Here is a 21,248-nt window from a genome sequence, read left to right on the forward strand (position 1 = left end):
GTAATTTGCAACTAAATATTGAAGAGGGTGTATGTAATGAAGTACTGGTGAGACTATTGAGATATTTTCTGTCTTTCTTTAATTTTTCTACATTAATCTCTGCATCTTGTTTAATACCAACCCCTTGAAAATGAAAGAAAAAATATAAACAAAAGAAGTGTATTTCCATTAGCTCTGTGGATTTCTCAAAGGATTTCACCTGTACTGCGTTGTATAGACAGTACCTTAGTGCATCCCTTTCCTTTGCATTTAGTACTGACTTTTTACTCTGAGATTACATTTCAAGGACTGAATGACCACAAAGGTCTCAGTGTTGCAACTTGTTCAGGCTAGGCTGCATGTGTCACTGAGTGATGGTAGAGCAAGTTCCATCTAGGCAAAGCAGACTAACTTAACAAACAAGCAAGGAAGGAAGGAATGACTTAGTCTTTAGCTAGACTATTGGTAGTTGAGGCAGTAGCCTTAATGCTTTTGGTAATTTTAAATGCATAACCTAAGCGCCCTCAGTGGTGTGGTTGGTTTGGTGTTTGCTTCTCACCTCGGTGGTCACAGGTTCGATTCTCAGCCATTCCATTGAGGAGTGAGATATGCGTATTTCTGGTGATAGAAGTTCACTCTCAACGTGGTTCGGAAGTCACGTAAAGCCGTTGGTTCCGTTGCTGAATAACCACTGGTTCCATGTAACATAAAAACACCATACAAACAAACAAATGTATAACCTAGTCCATTGGTTCTGAACCTTTTTTTGGCCCATGCACCCTTTCACCATATATCAAAATGTCATTCCCCTCCCCCCACCCCCTTTCCAAAATTGTCTTCATGAAAAGGTGCATTCCAAATAATATGCAATAAAATGCTAACACAAACACACAAGTTAGTGGAGAGAGAGGCCAGTGTGACCTCTTAGTAATGCCAACCGATATGCACTAGGGTTTGTGTGATCCTAGACTCAGTTTGAGTGTGCCAATCTGTGGTCACGATCCCCCCACCCCCCCCCCCCTCCCCCCCCCCCCTCCAAAAAAAATTATAATAAATTCCTCCTGGGTTTAGAACCATTGGCCTAGTCTAACTTATTACAGTAATAATGTGATTTTTATTTCATGTCTCTTGGATATGCTTGGTTAAGCTATAACAGTCCCTAAGCTTTGACTTTGAATGGACATTATATTACAGTACGCAGTGGCATTTGCCAGACAGTAACAATTTACACTAGACCCCTGTTGCTTGCTTCCTCCCATCCCATATCAAGAACATGCGCAGATGTATGTGTAAGAGATGAATTTTATATGAATATGTACCTTACCAATTACATAGCTAATAGTTTCTATTATCTACACGAACAGCAGCTTAGATTCAAAATTTCGCCTGTAGCGCTTATTATAGTTGTGTAGGTGACAGCCTGTCTTACTAACAGAATACATATTAGAATGACCTTGCAGACAATCGTCATTTGTTTCTTGCCATCCGCGGTGGCAACACTGGGTCTGGCGGTAGCTTTATTCATTATTTTACTATTATTTTACCAGATTCCAATGGAGGCTTCTTTAAGTCAGCCATCAGAATGCGTATATTGTAGCCTTTAGCTGAAATCTCTCAGGATGAGTTTTTTCTTATTTTGTTTCTTTTAGATATTGATAGTCATCAATGAGCTGCTGGTTGTTTACCAATTAGGTCAGTGGTGGCGCTGATAATAGTTTTGACTTGAAAGTAGTTCTCAGAACGACTTTACATCATAGAAGTAAATTGTATGTTACGCCCTTTCATTAGTCCATAACTTTGGCAATTTTTGAATTGTTTTCTGGCTATAAACTCAGTTATAAGAGTAATTGGTCTGTGTTAGGCATTTTTCATTAAGCCATAACCATTGCAGTATTCAAGTTGCTTTACGCCGGCAAATTACTAGCGAGCAGTCTATAATAATTTTGCTTAAAAGTAATTTGGGAATGTTATGGCATTCCATCATAAAGTAATTGTGTATGTTACCCCTTCTCATTAGGCATTAGCTTTTGCAATTCATGAATTGATTTCGACCATAGGCTTCTGACAAGACGCCGAGAATGGTTTACCAATTTTTACTGATGCTACGACATATAACTTCGGCATTTTATGATTTGTTTATAGGCCTTCAGCTTCGTGCAAGCCACCGATAATTGCATTGGAAATAATTCTTGGGTATTTTGTCCTTTCATTAGATCTGTAACTTTTGCAATTATGACTTATTTACTAGACATGTTTCTTGCAAGCCTCTGCTAAATAAATTTTTTACAATATTCACACCTTCCATTGCAGAAGAACTGAGAAGTGTTAAAGCAAAAAGTAGTAAGGGAAGAATTGGGTGTTTTATTGACTGCTATGAGTGAGTGTTTGCATTAGTCGAGTATTAGCTTGCTTCCTTAGACCTTGGTCTCCAGCATCACCTGCACCCACTCTCATGTGCTCAGCACCAGGGATGAACACACTGGTGCCAATTCTCTTTAACTAGCCTTTGCCACTTGCTCCTGCATCTGGTTCCCTTGCTTCCTTTCCATACCTTTGCCAGTCATGTGTCTTGGTTGACAGATGTTAACTTTGTAATAGTAAAATTGTAGTGCAGCGGAGATGGTGGCTACTCGTCCCCTGATGCTCCTGATGCTGTGTCAAACTCCCCTACACCTGGGAGGAGGCATGCTGGAAGCCCGAGGGAAATTTCGGTGGTTACACATGGGTAGTTGCCCCCTCAGTTGAGCTGTTGCCGGTCCCAGGTGCCGACAGACAGCCATTGTTAAGACATCTTACTGGATGTATAATGTATTGAGGGACTATCTGGCCTTATAGGATTTTCTAAACCCAGTCCCTGTCAGACCCCTAAACCGGGGTGGAGGCTTACTGTCGGTCCATGGGGGTCCGTAGGGATTTTGCTCCCTCTGAGTCGCCTGCTGTCTGCAGTTCTCGACGGACAGCCTTTGGAAAGGTGTTCTTAAGGATGAGCATTCTATGTCTGCCAGTGATACGAATCCTAGTGTGAACAGGGATCCCAGTTTGGTGAAGAGGCAGGTCTTCCAGTTGTTGAGCACCAGTATTTGGTACCAAAGCGCTCTCCTTATCTTGGCTCCAAGTAGTGTCGGGACTCCAAGCGCCTACGATGTTTAGTTTCCGAGTGTCCAGAGTGCCCAGTGTCCAAGTATACAAAGTGTCAGAGCATTCAGTGTCCAAGTGGCACCCATAGTTGGACCACATAGTGCCTGCTGAGCATTCGACTGTCAGTTTTTCAGCTTTAGATAAATGGTCTCTTCATGATCATTCTGTTTCTGAGAATGAAGGTGCACTGATGTGCAGTGGCGGAATAATGGTGGCTGGCTCCCCCATGAAATGGATATGAAAACCTGTTTGTTTCTAAACAATATGTAAGCTGACGGTCCTTTACATTAGGAATTACTTGAGACAAAACCTGGAAATGGGCGATAAACTTAGAAACAAGGTGATTAGGCAATTAAGTACCTGTCTAGTTGTCGGGAGTCATGTCCCTACCGGACATAAACATTCCCATTTTCTTTTGACTGTCGTCGTCCAGTGGAGACATGTTGCTGCGTTCTCTGCCTGACTGTCATTGAGATGTATATCCCAGTGTGATCTTTCTGTGTTTGCTTCTTGTATGTGTGGTTGTGATATTATTGAATAATGCAAACCCACACATCAGATAAGCCCTGTAAGACTGCCTTCTCCCAACATTTTTGCCCAGGAGTTGACAGGAAAAAGTGCAACAATTTCCGGTCTTTTGTTGATGTGGATCCTCACGCCCTTTACCCCCATTGACATGGGCGTGAGTGTGATAGAAATTCTACTTGTGCCAAGTGTTGTGTCTGGTCGCCTGTGCAGTGGGTGAAGTTTGAAGGGAGGAAATGGTACTGGAGGAAGGCTATCAAGGCGCTGTCAGAGGGCTGAGGGTTAACACACCCCCGACTATGCCCTTGGTTGCCGACCCTTCTTCCTTGTTTCTCTCTCCCAGCAAGCTTCCCCTTCTTGCTGATTCTCCTTTTGGGAGAAAACTCTCCTTTGTCTTTGTCTGATTCGTCAGACAAAGAAGAGCAGGGTGATGGGGTGGCAGCCAGGACGACCTCTCTCTGGGTGCCTTCTCTCACCCCTCCCACGAATACAATTGTTTCTTCTCCAGGTATGGTGGACTAACAAACTAGAGACCCTCAGCAAGTCTGGCTCTCCTTAGGTCTCACTGGCGCTCCCTCAGTTCATGGTCTTATGTCACTTCATGAGACCACCACCTGTGATGCACATGGCAACTACTTCAACCACTCCCTCTGTAACCATGCATAGATTTGCTAGTGTGCCTACTTTTGCCCATCACCCCACAAATGTGACTTGCTTGGTGGTGATGGGCACATCTGCCCATCTTTTGGCACCTCAGCAGTCAGTGCCACTGCCTCCTGGCTTTACTGAGGCCTCTCCTTCTCTGATCTTACCACTCTGTGATCTTACCACTTCAATGAAGCCCTCTGCCTTAGTGGTAATGGCTGCTACTGACATGTCACCTCCTCTAAGTGCTCCTGGCACTGGGTCTGCTCCTGCTGCTCTTACTGCCCCAGCAGGCCTGATTGCTCTTGTGATGCCTGCTGACCCTTCGATGAGGGATTTGAACCGCCATCCTGAAGAAGCTGACAAAGGAGAGCTCTCATAAGGTTTCATTATTCTCTTTGTCATCGTCGTCTGTTGCCGCCTCCCCTTCTTCTTCAAAGGCTTCTTGGTTGAAGAAGGTTGTCAATCCTCCTCCTGAGAAGTCTTGCCATGGGTCTTTTAAGGAACTGCCTCCCTCCACAGAGGAAGCATTTGGCTCTCTTGTCATTTCTCCTCATCCTTCTGGATTGTTTTGCTTAGCTCAGGGTCTAGCGTTTCGGGAGCCACAGGCTTGCAGACTTCGGTTTGCACTCCTGCTTCTAAAACTGGTGCTGTCTGATGCTTGTTTGCAAGTCGCTCAAAGTTCACGAGCCTCTATGGAGGCTGGTACATCCAGAATCTGTGCCAGAGAGACCTCTCACCATCCCTATTCAGGCACAAGGTGAGAGAAAGGGGCGAGTCTTGAAAGCATCTTATCCATTCCTGCTACCACTAGTACTAGTTCTTACCGAGGTTCCAAGGCTGGTGTTTCGTGTATCTGGAGAGACTACAAGGAGGTCCCCTGTTCAGTCTTCTTCTCCCAAAGTTTCAGCCTTGAAGAAGACTGAGGCAAGTCGAGAGGAAAGTACCAGCAAATGCAAGTAGGTGGTATCCAGGGACGCACTTTATTTTTGGTTTTGTGCTGTGATCAAATGAGCTTGTGGCAGAGTAGACTGTTTTACAGATTAGGCAAAAGCTCTAGAAGCCAGTGATTGTGGAATATCCTTGGGAATTTCGAGTAACCTTCTGGTAGCAGGGGTAATGAGGGTAGGTGTCTGAAATGTCAGACCACCTATACATAATTCTGCCCAAAAGACAATGCCCACAGGTTCCCAGACACCTCCCTGAGACTTACGGCTACTCAGAATGTTTAGCCACTCAGGCTTCTTTTGGACAGAAAAGCATCCTCCGCTTAAGAGGGCTGCAGCATCAGTAAAGCTATAATCTGAACCATTCAGTCATATTTACCCTTAATTACATTCTAACTCATCAGCCTTCATAGGGTCTTACTCAGTTCTCAGAGGAGTATATGTACGTCTTTCAGTGTGATCAGGTATATCTCACTGGGGCTGAGGGTGCTGTCACACTGCCTTTGCTATGCTAGACTGGTTGAGAGGTTAGCGGAGTAATTCCTTTCCCGCTCAATAATGTGCCTGGCATTATGACATTTCTTGGTGGAGGTTCAACTTGCCTGTTACTTGAGAGACAACTTCCCACTGAAGGAGGTAGATTTCACATGAAAGCTGATGGTTTGTATTTATTTAGGAACAAATAAATTTCCAAAGTAAGTTGTATTTTTCCTTGGTATACAAACCAGAGTCTTTTATCATAATGCCACTGCAACCACCCCATTTAGTATCTAATGCTGAAGGAAAAATGCTGGCTTTACAGCTTGTGAGTGGGAGATTCCACCCACTACCAACAATTATACGCCTTATTATAAGGTTCACCCTTTGTATCTAGCTTCTGCTGATACTGACTGCTAAGGAGAGGTGGATAGGGTCTAGTTTTCCATTCAAAGCAAACTTCAAGTAGTAGCGTTCTATGGGGTAATTGTTCAGTACCTTAAACCAAAGTCTCTAAAATTTATTGTAATGTTAGTCGGCAAATTAATGTAATTGATAGTGGCTACTCCTTTCACTTCTCTATACTTAGTAATATTCTACAAGAATGTACAGGAAATCTTGTCCAAAGTGGTAGTTTCTGCTGTGATGGTGAATAGTTGAATAGTACTGTAGAGGCCTGATGGGAGGAGAGAAATGTAATGCATGTTGACTTTGTTTTAAATGAGCTTGGTGTGATGGACTTCTTTTCACTGAAATTCCCTAGATATCAGAATGTCTACTGTCAGGAAAATTGTATACAGTGGAACCTCAGTTTTTGTACGTAATCTGTTCCAGAACATCTCACAAAGTCCAAAATGTACAAAATCTGAAACAGAATTCTCATAAAGAATAATGTAAATCCAATTAATGCATTCCAGACACCCAAAAATACAACAAAAAATATTGAGAATCAACAGTTTCACATACAGAAAAGAATTAGAAATAAATATAAATGAATAATGAAATGGATAAATAAACATTTTACATCACTCACCTTTATGGGGGACGCATGTTAATGTATGAAAGATGGAGAGTAGGGGAGAGGGAGGAGGAGGGGTTAGTTTTTGTTTGGAAGGTGAATCCCCCTCCGTAAGGACTAAAGGTATCAAGGGCCTATCTGGGGTTACTTCTCATTGTTTTTTATTGGCATCAACTGGGGTTACTTCTCCCCTTCATTTTTTACCAGCACTAGGACCAGCTTGAGAGCCACTGGGCCCCTGTCACACAAGAAATCTGTCTAGATAGATTTGTTTTGTGGCATCTCTTTAAAATTTGCTTAAAATTAATCAAGGCATTGTCATTAAACATTTTAGAGACATGTATTACAACATCTTTGTTGGGATGGTAATTCTCCACAAAATGTTTTACATAATTCTACTTGCAAACATGTCCTTAATTACTGAAGTAGGCACATTATGTTTGCCTGTTTGCTGTTTTAAGTTTTCAAACCAGCCTCTGCTGGACTTGAATTCGCTAACAGCAGCACTTCTTGTAGGCATTTTCTTACCGAGAACAGCCTGTAACAAACATCCTTGCCTTTACACAAATCATCGCCCCCACACTTTGCTACGAGTTATTTCTTAAATTCTCTTTTGTTTATCGCCTTTTTTTACAGAAGGGCTGGCACTTGGAACTTTCTTTGGCTTCTTTATGACTTATTTAGCAGTAGCATTCAAATAAAAAACCACAAAAAAGTAACAAACACAAAAGCAGAATGGTTCACGAGAGAATGAGATGCTTTGTTTGGGCACTCAGTACAGGGCCTAGTCATGAGGTGGGCCCTGGAAGGAGTGTTTTTGGGTGTGTGAATTCCAAGGAAATTACAAAACCAGAGTAAAAAATTTGTTGGAAAAAGTCTACAGAAACCAAATTGTATTAAAACCAGGGTCTATGAAATCCAAGGTTTAACCGTATATGCTAAGAAAACTTACTTATATTGACCTGTATGAAATGTCCAATGATGATTGCTGTACAGCAGTAGTGTACAAGTAAGGCAAGTATATATGAATGATAGCTGTCTTTCCCCAGGCATTGTACATCAGCACTGTTTAACCTGTTCTTTCCATAAAAGTGATAAATGCTGTGCACAAATTGTAGTGATTTTTATACAGTACTGTATTCATCTTTGCTAAATTATTTTTCTTTTATTCCAGAGTTAAACAAGAATCCAGTAGAAGGTTTTTCCGCAGGTCTTATTGATGACAATGATATCTTCAAATGGGAAGTTCTCATCATAGGCCCACCTGAAACATTATAGTAAGGGATTTATTGTCTTGATGAGGTGCATGTGCCAATGAGCAGGGATGTTAGTATGATATACTAAGGAATTTGGTTCCACATTTCATATAAGTTTATAGCATTAAGCTGTTACTGTATTTTTGTTTATATGTACCTTTTATTTATATCTATATATGCTGTTTTTGTGTTAAGATTTTTCACTGCTCACTGAGGCTGTGCTCAGTGACAGACTTATTTATTTATTTATTTATTTATTTTTTTTTTTTTTTCACAATTGCTCACTGTGACAGTCCCCATTGCACCTTAGGCAGTGCACTGTAGGCATTACTCGAGGTTCTGTGGAGCATGTTTTCAGCTCTTAGGTGCAATCCCTTTCCTTCTTTTTACTGTACGTTCTTTCTTATTCTCTTTGTTCCATCTTACTTTCCAATATCTAGCAATTAATTCATAGTGCGACTGCAAGGTTTTCATCCTGTTACACCTTTCAAACTTGTATGCACTGTCAATTTCAGTTTCAGCACTGAATAACCTCATAGGTCCCAGTGTTTGGCCTCTGGCCTAAATTTGATATTCAATTCAGTTCATTGTGACAGAAAATATAAATAAGGGGGGGAGTAATGGAGTTGATATTAAATATCTGTATTTTATAGTAAAATATGTGGTAAGGGATGAGGAGGAAAAATAACTGGTGGGAATGGTTGGGAAATTTTATTTTAAGAATCTTATCAAGAAATTGTACCATCTTGCATGTCATCATCCCAGTACCTTGTTCAAGTTAGGGGGTTCGGTTATCAAAACGAAAGGTCAATTTTATTTAATTTTAATATGATGCAAACCGTTTTTGTTCAGCATTGTGAACTTTTAATCAGATCAAACAAACTTGACCGTTTTCAGGTAAGAAAAAAAATATTAGTTTAATAAGCCTTCCTTACAGTCAGGTTTGATTTCAAGATTATTTTGAAGTTCTTGGCCATCTAGGGATGTGTCTTTATGCTTCCTGGGTCATAGGGATTCATAAATGGTTCTCTTTATTTTGCAGTGAAGGAGGTTTTTTTTTTTTTTTTTTTTAAAGGTTTTTTTTGGGTTTTTTTTTTTTTTTTTAAACAAAATCTAATATTTCCAAGAGAGTATCCCCTCCGGCCACCTAAAATGAAGTTCATCACAGATATATGGCATCCAAACAGTAAGTATTAGTCACAGTGTGTAATATTTTCTATGGCTGCAATAGGAATTAACATTTATACACCGGATTCTGATGGAGTTAGAGTTATGTACACCGTATAGACTCTCAGCATCCCTAGACACTTAAGGGGTTTGCAGAGTAGAACAAATTGCAAGAATTTTCTTGACTATATATATATATATATATATATATATATTATATATATATATATAGATATATATATATTATATATATATATATATATATATAATAATATATTATATATATATCTATATATATATATATATATATATATTTATACATTGCATTGTACTAATATGAATTAGGTTTTTTAGCACCCTTAACATTCCTCACTTTTGAAACAATAAATTATGTATTGGCACAAAATTACGTTGGAAATTTCTCTACACACATCGAAAGTGCAAAGTACAGTACGTACTAGTCCTAGTCTTTTTGAGTGTCTTAGTTTTAATCCATTGAATTTTGTGTATACAGTGGACCCCCCGTATTCGCGTTCTCCGGATTCGCGGACTCTCACATTCGCGGATTTCTCTCGGGAATGTTTCCTCACATTATTCGCGGAAAAGTCGCACATTCGTGGTATTTTTCTATGAGAAATATCCACCAATAAAACCATTAAAAAAAACAAGTACCAAATTTTTTTTTCAACTAACGAAATAAGCTGTTTTCAGCATTTTTATAGGGGTTCCAACTATTCGCGGGTTCTAACTATTTAAGGGGGGGGGTTCTGGTACGCATCCCCCGTGAATAGGGGGGACCACTGTAAATACGTAGTGCCTCGTAAACAGAGTTGAATTGTGTGTGGCAAGTAAATGTACTGTATATAGGGATCTGTAACTTGCTGTTTTAGTACAGATAATGAAGATATTCTTGAGTGATGTTTTACAAATAACTTTCAATACCACTTCTTTTGTTTTTTTAATTAGGCATATGAACTTTTTCCATTAAATTAAGACTGTAAGAAATTGTGTGAGTGTTTGAGAATGACTCCAAAATCTGAAAGGAGGTTCTGTTATTTGGATGTGTTTTCTCTTACTGAGGTTCTTTTATAATTATCATTGAAACTGCACTCATGTTCGTTGGGAACATACAGAGAAGAGTAAGAACTTGCCTACCAAATTTCCATTTGATGAAATTAACATTCTGGCACAAACCTCTTAATCAGTCTCATGGCAAATATTGTCTCCAACACTGATGTGGAGGGTCTCAGTGGAATTCCACCACTCAAAAATGTCTTTGTCTTCCACAAACTCCTATCCAAGTAAATCTGGGTCTTATGATTTTTCTAGTGCCCACAGGAGCCTAGCTAATACTGTCATGAACTGTTTTCGTAGGACATATTAGAATGTATTAAATGTGTGATTTGCTTGCTTATTTCTGAGTACTGATACCACAACATATTACTTAATATGAAAAGCCTGTTAGTATTTTTTAATGTATAAACCAAGAGAATACACTTGTGTAAACCTAGTGTTGATTGCAGTCTCTCTCCATTAGGTTTAAGAAAGTGGTAAATTGTTTTTTCATGTATCCAAATTAAAAGTTATGCTGTTAATTTACCAACAGTGAAAGTCCTATGTGGGATTGGAATGGTTAAATAGCATCTAAATTTGCTTAGAATTTTGGAACCAACTTGAAACATTGTCATGTTTTAGGTTATCTCAGTCTTGCCGAGACCTCTGCTAATCAACACTTTTGAGGGTCAGAGTACTATTTGTTTAAACATTTTGTCAAGCAGTGTGCATCATACGACAGCAGACAAATAGAAATTTCCTGGATGTCGTACAATACAGAATAGTGAATACTGTACATGTTCTGTTGAAATTAGTAATTTGTTTTTCTTGTCAGTTGAGAAGAATGGAGACGTGTGCATTTCAATTCTTCACGAACCTGGAGATGATAAATGGGGTTATGAAAAAGCCTCTGAGCGCTGGCTTCCTGTGCACACAGTCGAGACTATTTTAATCTCTGTCATCAGTATGTTAGCAGATCCCAATGATGAAAGTCCAGCAAATGTTGATGCAGCGGTAAGTGATCTCTTAATTTGTAACATTTCATGCGCTATTTGTTGATGTGAATGTTAATATTTTGTTTGAGGGGGCTACCATGTACAGTTGACCCTGCCTATTCACGGTTCTGGATTTGCAGCTTCAGCCATTTGCAGTTTTTTCTCTGGAACGTATATCCACATTATTTGCAGAAAATTTGCCTATTTGCAGGATTTTTCATAGGGAAATTTTCAATAATTACTATATTTTCACAGGAGGTTTTGTCTGTGCATGAACAATACATTTTTCATAATAAAACTATTAAAATAGGCAGCTATAAGGGTTTTAAGATGGGGGTTTTGGTGTTTGAACTATCAAAATGCAGTTATAAGTATTTTTAGAGTGGTATCAAGTATATACTCAAGGATTTTAGCTTTCCAGGGGGATTCCTATCCCCCTTGAACCCTGGGGGTCAACTGTTGATGGTAATCTTTCTTTGCTTGTTGATTTATACACACGTGACTTGCTGCTGTGTTACTTGTAACATGAATATGTTTTGTCATCCCTTACAGAAAGACTTTCGTGAGGACTATACTGTCTTTAAAAAGAAAGTAGCGCGTTGTGTTCGAAGAAGTCAAGAGGAATAGGAAACTTAGGATTTTAACTTTAACCCGGTAAGTAAAATAAAATCTTTCTTATTAAAATCAGTAGAGAGTTTGTGTTGAATGTTAATGCTCTTCTCTCTTCCCCTTTCTGACAAGTGCCCTTATGTGCCTTGCTGTCAAACTTCTCAGTTCCAGAGGTCCTTTATTCCTCACTCTGTTCAACTTTGGAACAGCCTCCCAAAGGAAATGGTGTTCAACTTTGGAACAGCCTCCCAAAGGAAATGGTGTAATTGGATTATATGTCTTTTCTAATATTTCTTTGCAAAACTAACAGCAAACCCTGGGGATATTTATGAGCAAATAAATAAGACGACGTCTTGGGAGGAAGAGAAACACATATCCCCTTGAAGTTAAGATCACAATTAACTCTCAGTGAGGTCCCACTTGATCTGAGCTAGTCTAAAAGTTGCCATTAATGAATTTGTGGGATATAGAAGTAATGGAAAATCTCTCCCGCCCCATTCCTTCAAATCGATGGCGCATAATCTTGATTCTCGCCATGAGTGGGATCTGTCCATTAATGGTCTACTTTGAAATCAGTGTTGGGGGATACTCATGTGAATCATGATAAGTTGATATGCTTGTAGTTTGTCTCTGAAAGCCCAACTTGTTTGGTTTATGTTTGTGATATATACCATGTAAGGCAGTCAGAAGTTGAATTTTCGGGCTTGGAAATCCATTGAACACATGCTTCAACCCGAGGCGCGCTCTCTCTCTCTCTCTCTCTCTCTCTCTCTCTCTCCTCCAGACTGTTGACCATAAAGTATTAGGTTAGGATATTCCAGTTGGTTTTGTACTTATAATTTTGGAGGTGTTCTGTTTAAGAACCCATCATCTTGATAAGATTTAAGAAATCCTGAATTTGATATGATTAAATTAATTAAGAAATTTAACCAGCACTTTGTTGATATTTTATTATAACTTTCCATTAGTGTAATTTCCATCTTCATAAATTAAATTTACGCATTTACTCTAAAATTAAGACCATCGTTATCAGAAACATCTACATTGGCTTTTATGTGCTGTATTATATGTGAAATTAGTTATCTGCATGAATCTCTGTCTCATGCTTTTGTTTTTTAATTATCAGGTCTAGTCTTCATTTCTGTCCTCTTGCTTCAATGGTTTACAAGAACCCGTAGCGTCAAGGTTTCATCCATGCTGCAGCTTCTCTTTTGCTTATTGCACTCTATTAAAGCTTCACAGTGGTGTTCCCAATAGTTAAATAAGTGCTTTATCTCATCTAAGACAGGGTTCTCTCTTGTATCTACACAATTTGCTCTTGTATTGCATTTCAGCGGTGAAAAATGTCTAAATCCAAAATATGTAATCTTGATGAGCAGTACTGGTGACACCATTTGTTACATATAAATAGTACAAAGTTCACCCCAAGCCTTTCCCACAACAGCTATATGGCCACTCTTTATTGTATATTTTTCTCTTTCTTTTGTGTTTTTACCATTAACTTTTTTTTTTTTTGACATTGACATTCAGTCCATTCTTCCTCCTTTTAAATAGTTCCATAACTTATTCCTCAGATTTTGCTGGTAGCACTAGGTCAGACACACAAAGCAGTTCATCTCCAAATTTGTCACACTTGGCTGACAAATAGGTATTTGATGAATACTCCATGCGGTCCAATTCAGAATGCAGAACCAACACTTGCAGTGAAACACAACTTGCTCAATTATATAGTAGCCAGCCATCAAATGTCAAGCATTAGATTGTCAGAAGATTCAATGTATTTATTTTATCCAGGTTGATAGTTGTAATTTCTAATAAACCCTTGGAAACAGCCCTATAAAAGTCACTATGTTAGATCAGAGGAAGGGTTCGATCGGTAGTATGAAGGAGGTATATTAGTATCCTAGGAAGTCAAGAGTTATAATAATAGTAATGATAATTGTAATCTCTCATAAGGGTTACTGTGAACAGTAGCATTTGTGCAGCAAGCATTGCTAATGATTCTTTGCAACACCTCTGTGGCTCTCAGGTGCTTTGGTATTTTATCTTATTTCTGATCTGTTTCCTTTGGTCTTCCCACCTAGTGATTCTGACATCACATTCCAACCCCCCCCCCCCCCCCCCCCCCCCCCCCCCCCCCCCCCCCCCCCCCCCTCCCCCCCCCCCCCCCCCCCCCCCTCCTTTTGAGAAAAAATTTAATTGGTTGCCCATATTTGAGTTCAGAACTATATAGTGCCATCAACGTGACTTTTAATTTAAATTTTGTAACCAGTTATAGCAGCTAACTTGTAAGTTTGTTCAGAATGTTGGCAGATTACTAAATAGGGTTTAGTTTGAAAGGTCTGGTGATAAATATTGAGTAGTTGTGTACCACTATGTTTTTGTTTGTAAGGTTTGTGAAATTTTTTTTTTTTTTTTTTTTTTCAGGTATTTCAGAGGTATGAAGGCAATGGTCATTCCCAGAGATCACTTGGGTCTCCCTTTGCTGAGAGTATCCACCGACTTTGTGATTTGCATGTAAGACATTTAATTACCACAAGCAAATGTTGGTGATAAAAGTGATATAGAGAGGCCACCTTGACTGTTGTAACTGAAGGAATGCATATTGTTTTTAGAACAAGGAAACGTCAAACAAAGAACATTTCATAGATAACAGGATGAAAACAAAGACTTCAAGAGTGTGCATATAAAAGTGTCATGGTGCAAGAAGAAACTGGGACCAGACGATAGACTTTGCGAGTTGAAGCCAAACAGGCGGATGATTTGGCATCCATGTGGCATTATGTCTGATCAGGGTCACACATTGTGAATAATCATGAATCATTTTTTCAAGAACAAATCTGTCCCCTCCTCCCTCGGTGAAAGCAAAGGAGTATTAGTGGAATAGCAGAAGAACTCTATGGTAGGCATTGACTTCACCTAACTGTGTCTCACAGCAAGGCCTCAGACTCACGTCGTTTTGCCAAGTGGCTTATTCTGTGCGGATGCTTTCTTTGTACTGTATTATATAATTTATACATTTTAAGGAATAACTTGATTTTTAATCAGAGGAGTTTGTTGCCTTGCTCAGGTCAGACTTGGGTGAGTCAGCGTCTAGACTTACAAAATCGTCTAAAAGGAAAGACAAAAAGGAAATGGAAAAATGTTGGCTTTCCTTAACTCGTATCCACAGTGCTCTTATAGTATTAACTACTTGATCAAACCCTATCATCATCATTCTGCAAAGCAAATTATTTATGCATCTTAAATCATTGAGCTTCAATCGCAGCTTCGTGTTTTAAAATTTTATTTTATTATATTATTTGGCCTCTCAAAGTTGGCTTTCTTTAAGTTGGTCCTGAGCAAGACACTTTAGTTCTGACTGGTGGATATGGCGAGGTAATTTTTTTTTTTTTTTTTTTTTTTGTTTTTTTTTTTTTTTTTTTTTTTTTTTTTTTTTTTTTATTTTTTTTTTTTTTTTTTTTTTTTTTTTTTTTTTTTTTTTTTTTTAGAATATTTATTTTAATAGTTTTGATACGTTAATCTAGATTCAGTGTTTGACATAACAAAATTAATTCCCAAATGCCTCAGGTTTGAATCTTGCCTGTAATGTGACAGATAGATTAAGCAGCCAAATTATGAAATAAATTACTTTTTAAAAATTGCTCTAAGTTTTGTACAAGCTATAGTAGTCCTCATTAACTAATCATTTCTTTTATCGTTTTATTTGCAAGGAAGAGAAGTGGATCTCATCTAAACTGAAATTCAAGTTTTAGATAGGTCATATTTTTTAGATATTTTAGAATTAGAGTTCCAGTTAAAATGATTGAGCCTTAAAACTTTATAAGAAGTAAAAAAAAAAAAAATAAAGTGCTGTAGCACAGGGGATTTTAATTCATTTTTTATGAGATAAAAAATGATCATGGAAAGAATGTGAAGTTTTTGCTCACTTTCATCATGGAGGGGCAAGTGTAGTCCTAAATTACAAATTACCGTCTTTTCTGCTCAAGACATCTCTATAGCCATTACCAATTTCCTTGTTATCATTTTTAGGCCATGTGAATGTGAACCAACTTTCATAATTAAGAATGCTTGTACTTTATTGCTACATAGACTGTATCTTAAGGGAAATATCTTGCGTAATATGATTGATCTCTCTCGTTTTTTGCATTCAGAGTAATTCCACTTCAGAATTAATGTGAATATTGGGTCTTGTAACACCACATTCTGTTTTGATTGTTGAGTGGCCTCGGAATAGTTGGATTTGTATTCATTTTTTGAGAATTTTAATACATGGCATTGTTTTTTTTGTTTTCTTTTCTGTCTCCCTTTCATCTTTTGGAAGGATTTCAGAATGGCTTATTTTAGCATCTTTAACTTAAAATACTGAAGTCAGGAAATTCAAGTGTTTTTTTCTGGATCGTTGAATTCTTTTTTCTCAAGTACAGCTCATCCCACCTAGCTTGACTGCTGTGTTAGTTGACTACATGTTACTTCTTCTATAGTACCCCACCCCCCATGAAGGATTTAATACCTCAAAGTTTTAAGTTGTCTCATTGTGCAAATGTTGGGGCCATGGAATGACAGTGGTAATAGCTTGACTCCCAAAGGGGGTCGGCTATGTTTTGAGGATCATGTTATTGGCTTAAAGGTAAAGGCTAAAGCTATATCTTTTCCCTTTACCCATGAATTAATGAATGCCCCAGTATGAAAAAACAGTGTGATATGATACGGGACATTATGAACTGCTACTGTGAACATTTGTTTTATACTTTTTTTCCATATTCCTGCAATATGTTTTAAGTAACAGTTTGTAGTCGTCCTCAATATTCAATAAACACCAGCTTCAAGAGTATTTTCATTTCACCCCAAAAAAAAATTTTAATAGGAAGTTTGTTTACTGTTAAGTAAGAAAGCCTTGGCAGTGCTTAAACAGCTAAAGCTTAGGAGGCAAAACGTCAGTTCCGACAGGACGTGATTCATTAAATTTAGAGGCCAAACTGGAAATCAGTTTGCAGGGATTGTGGTGACCATGGAAAACAACCTCAAATGGCAGTTGAAGTCAGCTGTGAAATGCTAATAAAAAAGTAATTATTAAACTTGCACCAACAATTCTAATTACTACTAATGTTTCCTACTTGGTCATTGTCCTCTCTTTTGGTATCCTATTTAGCTGTTCATCTTTGTTCTACAGATACAAACCATTGGCCTTTATAGATATAACCTTAGTGCATACTGGACTAGTGTTGAACTTGGTAGGATGCCTCCAACTTCTGGTGGATTCAATCTTGCATCACTTTTTCAGTCCAGTTTTTTACTGTCCAAGTTACAGTACTGCTGACAATGTTAACGGCAACAATAGGCATGAAGGTAATGGCGCTTGTGATGCGCTGATGACGGTGAAACCAACTTGCAGCAGAAATCATCTGACGGTGCGGCGCTCAAACAGATCCCTCACTGTAAGTCAAGGACCTTACAACATCTGCAACTCAACATTACGCGAACAAACCTTCGGTCTTAACAATAGGATAATTTTCTAGCGCTAAGATGGATCCAGTTAAATCGCATATGAAAAACTAGGAATCTTGTGAGATCTAGCAATATGTGTATATTGGGTGAAAACTGGTCAAGGACCACGCCACAGTGGTTACCCTCTCTAGGCCTTTTACCCGGTTTATTGCCTGTTTTCGCTTGTGATTCTGTGTGTGTAAGTGTGCTTGTACTATGGCTGCTTCTGCTTCTCGGCCTCGCCAATGTATGTGCCCGGGAACTCAAGGTTTCCCATGTTCTCGTTTCCCGGCTTCTTCAGCGACCCACACTCCACATGCAATAGGTGTTGTTCTAATGTTTGTAGTTCCACGCTGGAAGAGTGGTTTTCGAGCTGGGCTGCCAATCCGGTGGTCCCAGGTTCGATTCCCGGCTCGGTCAACGCGGAATCAGAGAAATTTATTTCTGGTGATAGAAGTTCATTTCTCGATATAGTGTGGTTCGGATCCCACAATAAGCTGTAGGTCCCGTTGCTAGGTAACCAATTGGTTCCTAGCCACGTAAAAATATCTAATCCTTCGGGCCAGCCCTAAGAGAGCTGTTAATCAGCTTTTCTAATGTTTGTACCATAATGAATCCATGCACGGAATGTCATGCGTGGCCTAGAAAGCAGTGGAAGTTATTAGAGTTTCTACCCTTCCTTTGTGGGAGGAATTTTCATCTATCCAGTGCTTCGTCTCCTGCCGCAGTCATTCTGGAAATTCGGGTAGCATGACTAGCATTGTGTGTATTTCAGGAGCGATTGGTAGGTCAATCAGTAGTGCTGATGAGCAACAACACTATTGTAGTGGGATATCTCAACAAACGGCGAGGGGCAGTGTCTTCCCATGTCAGTTGGCATTGAAGATCCATCATGAAGTGGGTGGTTGGGCCATGGTATGATCCTGTAATTTTCCATTTTTCATGTTACTGGTTGCCAGTTTTGACCTCTTCAGTTATTATCTTCTTTATTATGCCAAAGTCCTCCAGCTCATGTTCATCTACCAACTTCTCTTCTCTGCCCTTGCTGTGTCTTTTAGCATCCTTCCTTTTTTCCTTGTATATGTCTCTATTAATAGGCTTCCCAGACTATCCTCCTAACACAATCAACTTTATAATCAAGACAATGGAGGAAATCTAGTGAACACACACTTCAAAAAAGCTGAATAAGTTTTTTACTAGTGTTTTGAAGACTAACTCAATCCTGGACCAACTATTAAATATGAAGGGGCAGAACCACTTGACAAAATATTTACAGAAAAGACGTTTAAAAACAAAATAGACAAACTAAAGTTCAAATCAAGAGAAGTTGAGTTTTGGAGTCCATAATTGCAGATCAAATTGACAGAAACAACCTGTCGTTAAACAGTCAACACAGTAGTAGAGCAATAGATATACTCTACTACTTAGATTTTGAAAAGGCCTTTGACAAAGTTCCACACAAGAAAGTAATGACAAAGTTAGAGCTTTAGGAATTGTATTAGAAACAGCAGATTGGATCGAAGACTGGCTAACGAACACAAAACAGCGAGTCGTGATAAACTGTGAAGAATCAGAATGGGCAGATATGACAAGCGGAGTTCCTCAGGGTTCTGTCCTTGGCCCGCTCTTGTTTTTTATTTATATTACATTGATGTAGGATTAACTAGCAGGATAGCCAAATTTGCACATGACATCAAACTAAATGTAAATGCAACAGAACCAGAGTTAGCAGAAAGTTTAAGAAATTATCTAAAGAAAATAGGAGTGGTAAAAAAGATGGCAAATGCCAAGTGTAGTGTTACAAATAGGAACAAACAACCTTCATGCCAACTACAAGCTGCTTGGGAATGATATAAATAGTGTAGAACAAAAAGAGGACCTTGGAGTTATTACCATTACCAAAGACTTGAAAAAGTTGTATGGGGATCTGTAATGGTAGCAGCCAAAAACCTGGAGCACAGAAAACCCTGACGAGGCTTTGCAGAATCGGAGGATTTCACAATCACAAGTACACAACAAACACATTGAAACAAAAGAAATCACAGGCAAACACAGCAACTGGCTTGGGAGGAGAGCAAAAGCAACTACTCTCAAAGGTGGTCAAAGAGAGACTAGCACGTCACAAGGTCTTATGCCTGGTTGGTGACCAACTTCCACCTCATATATGCATGAGTTGCCCGATGGCACAGATTCCTTGCTTTACAATCTTGATTGTTTTTAACTGGCTTCCAGCTGGCGCAAGAAGATTATCCTACTGTTAAGACCGAGGGTTTGTTCCCTGTATGAACAAACAACAGTGCATAAAAGCTGAAAAGAAGGCACAGAAACTAGTGGGATACATAACGAGGCAGTTTAAATACAGAAACAAGGAAATGATGCTGCAGCTCTACACATCATCTTAATTTGCAGTGCAGTTTTGGTCACCAACACTAAGAAAGGACATAAATACATAAGAAGGGGGCACAAGCAAGAGCCACAAAGTTAATTCCATCCACCAGGCAAATAGGTTACCAAAGACGACTACAGAGCCTGAACATGTATGTCTTGGAAGCAAGACGATTGCAAGGACAACTAATAGAAACAATCAAAATACTGAGGCATAACAAAAGCAGACACTAACCTATTTACATTAAACGAAAACCAGACAAGAAATAATGGCTGGAAACTAGATCTGAAGAGATACAAAACATCTCACTGCAGGAACTTCTTCACATACAAGATATGTGGCACATGGAATAAACTGCTACCAGAAGTTGTAAACAGCAACAGTGTGGAAGAGTTTAAAAGAAAGCTAGACAAAATAATTACGACACTGCGAATGAGAATGAACAGTAAAACCTGCTCCAAGAGATAAGTGAGCACACGATGATCCCTTGGATGGACTAACAAGTCTTTAGACATCCTGATCCTTGTAACTCCTTTTAAGTCTCGGTATAACATGTAACACTTTTAAATAAACAAAATATATTTTCAAAATATTTATTTTCCCTGAACAAAAGGTTTGAACACACAAAACTTAAGTACTAAAATGAGTCCCAATAATTAACCTTGTTATTACTGAGTGAAATGGAAAAAGTGTTCCCTGAATTAATAAAAAAAAAAATTAAAACTTCCTATAAGTGCAGGAATAACAAGAACCTATACTTACGACATATCACAACACATTTTGACACTTGAAATATCACAGACTGCAGTGCATGGGATGAAAACTGTGGGAATAACTGACTAGTTTGATAAAACATGATGATAAAAAAAATGGTGTTATAAACGTTAAAAAAACCACTTGATGCTATAAAAGAGTGGCATCTAATTCGTTGTAAATGCAGTGTCCACATTTATGGGACTTTATCAAAATTGTATTTAACCACGAGTTATGAGGATGACTATGATAACACTCTATAAACAGACCACTATCAAAGACTTGAGTAACTAAAGAAATGAAACGAAACCCTACCTACAAGTTAAGTTAATATTCAAGCTATCACATAAAAATATGATTCTGCAGTTAACTAAAATGATTGTAGTATATTTATAAAAAAGGCATTTTTGTTTGAGTATCTAAAATCGAACCATAAGTATTGTACTGTAATGCATTTTATGATAATTTATTATTAAATAAAAGCCATGGAATGCCTATAGTAATCAAGACGTTTGATGCAACAATCTAAAATTTTTGAACATTTACGACAACATGCTCAAGTAAATGCCATCTTCTTCTCTATGATTTTCGAGAAGAGTGAGATAGTTTCATCTAAAAGACTTGTGAAGATTTCATCTGCAGCACGAAACTTCACAAAAGCTTCATCCTCGTCGTAACACGTCCAGCTCGCTTCCTCTGCCTGCAGCTCTTTCACCAGCACCTACAATAAATAATACATTAGTTATTAAATACTTACTATTAATATGCAAAATGATTCACTACTCAACAATTACAGTAAGGCAGTCTCCCCAG

The 21,248-nt window shown here is 38.5% G+C and overlaps 2 protein-coding genes across 2 annotated transcripts in view; one reads left to right on the forward strand and one right to left on the reverse strand.

Moving 5' to 3' along the window:
- The first annotated feature begins 9,086 nt into the window (after window positions 1–9,086).
- LOC135205359 (probable ubiquitin-conjugating enzyme E2 7) lies at window positions 9,087–11,908 on the forward strand. Its single transcript, XM_064235848.1, has 3 exons — window positions 9,087–9,171; window positions 11,041–11,219; window positions 11,753–11,908. The coding sequence occupies exons 1-3, from the start codon at window positions 9,138–9,140 to the stop codon at window positions 11,825–11,827; spliced, it is 288 nt and encodes a 95-aa protein (XP_064091918.1). The 5' UTR covers window positions 9,087–9,137; the 3' UTR covers window positions 11,828–11,908.
- Window positions 11,909–20,624: 8,716 nt separating this feature from the next.
- The window catches only part of LOC135205254 (uncharacterized), a 157,271-nt gene continuing 156,647 nt past the window's right edge, over window positions 20,625–21,248 (reverse strand). The window contains 1 exon segment of the mRNA XM_064235604.1: window positions 20,625–21,156. Coding sequence (XP_064091674.1) covers window positions 20,992–21,156 — 165 coding nt within the window. The 3' untranslated portion in view covers window positions 20,625–20,991.

Source organism: Macrobrachium nipponense, chromosome 49 (assembly GCF_015104395.2).
Source record: "Macrobrachium nipponense isolate FS-2020 chromosome 49, ASM1510439v2, whole genome shotgun sequence".
NCBI classification, from domain to species: Eukaryota; Metazoa; Arthropoda; class Malacostraca; order Decapoda; family Palaemonidae; genus Macrobrachium; species Macrobrachium nipponense.

Excerpts from the sequence above, each read along its gene's own strand:
- LOC135205359 (XM_064235848.1), top strand. The coding sequence starts at position 9,138 with ATGAAGTTCATCACAGATATATGGCATCCAAACA. Across the intron at positions 9,172-11,040 it reads AGATATATGGCATCCAAACA|TTGAGAAGAATGGAGACGTG; the intron begins GTAAGTATTAGT and ends TTTTCTTGTCAG. Across the intron at positions 11,220-11,752 it reads CAGCAAATGTTGATGCAGCG|AAAGACTTTCGTGAGGACTA; the intron begins GTAAGTGATCTC and ends CATCCCTTACAG.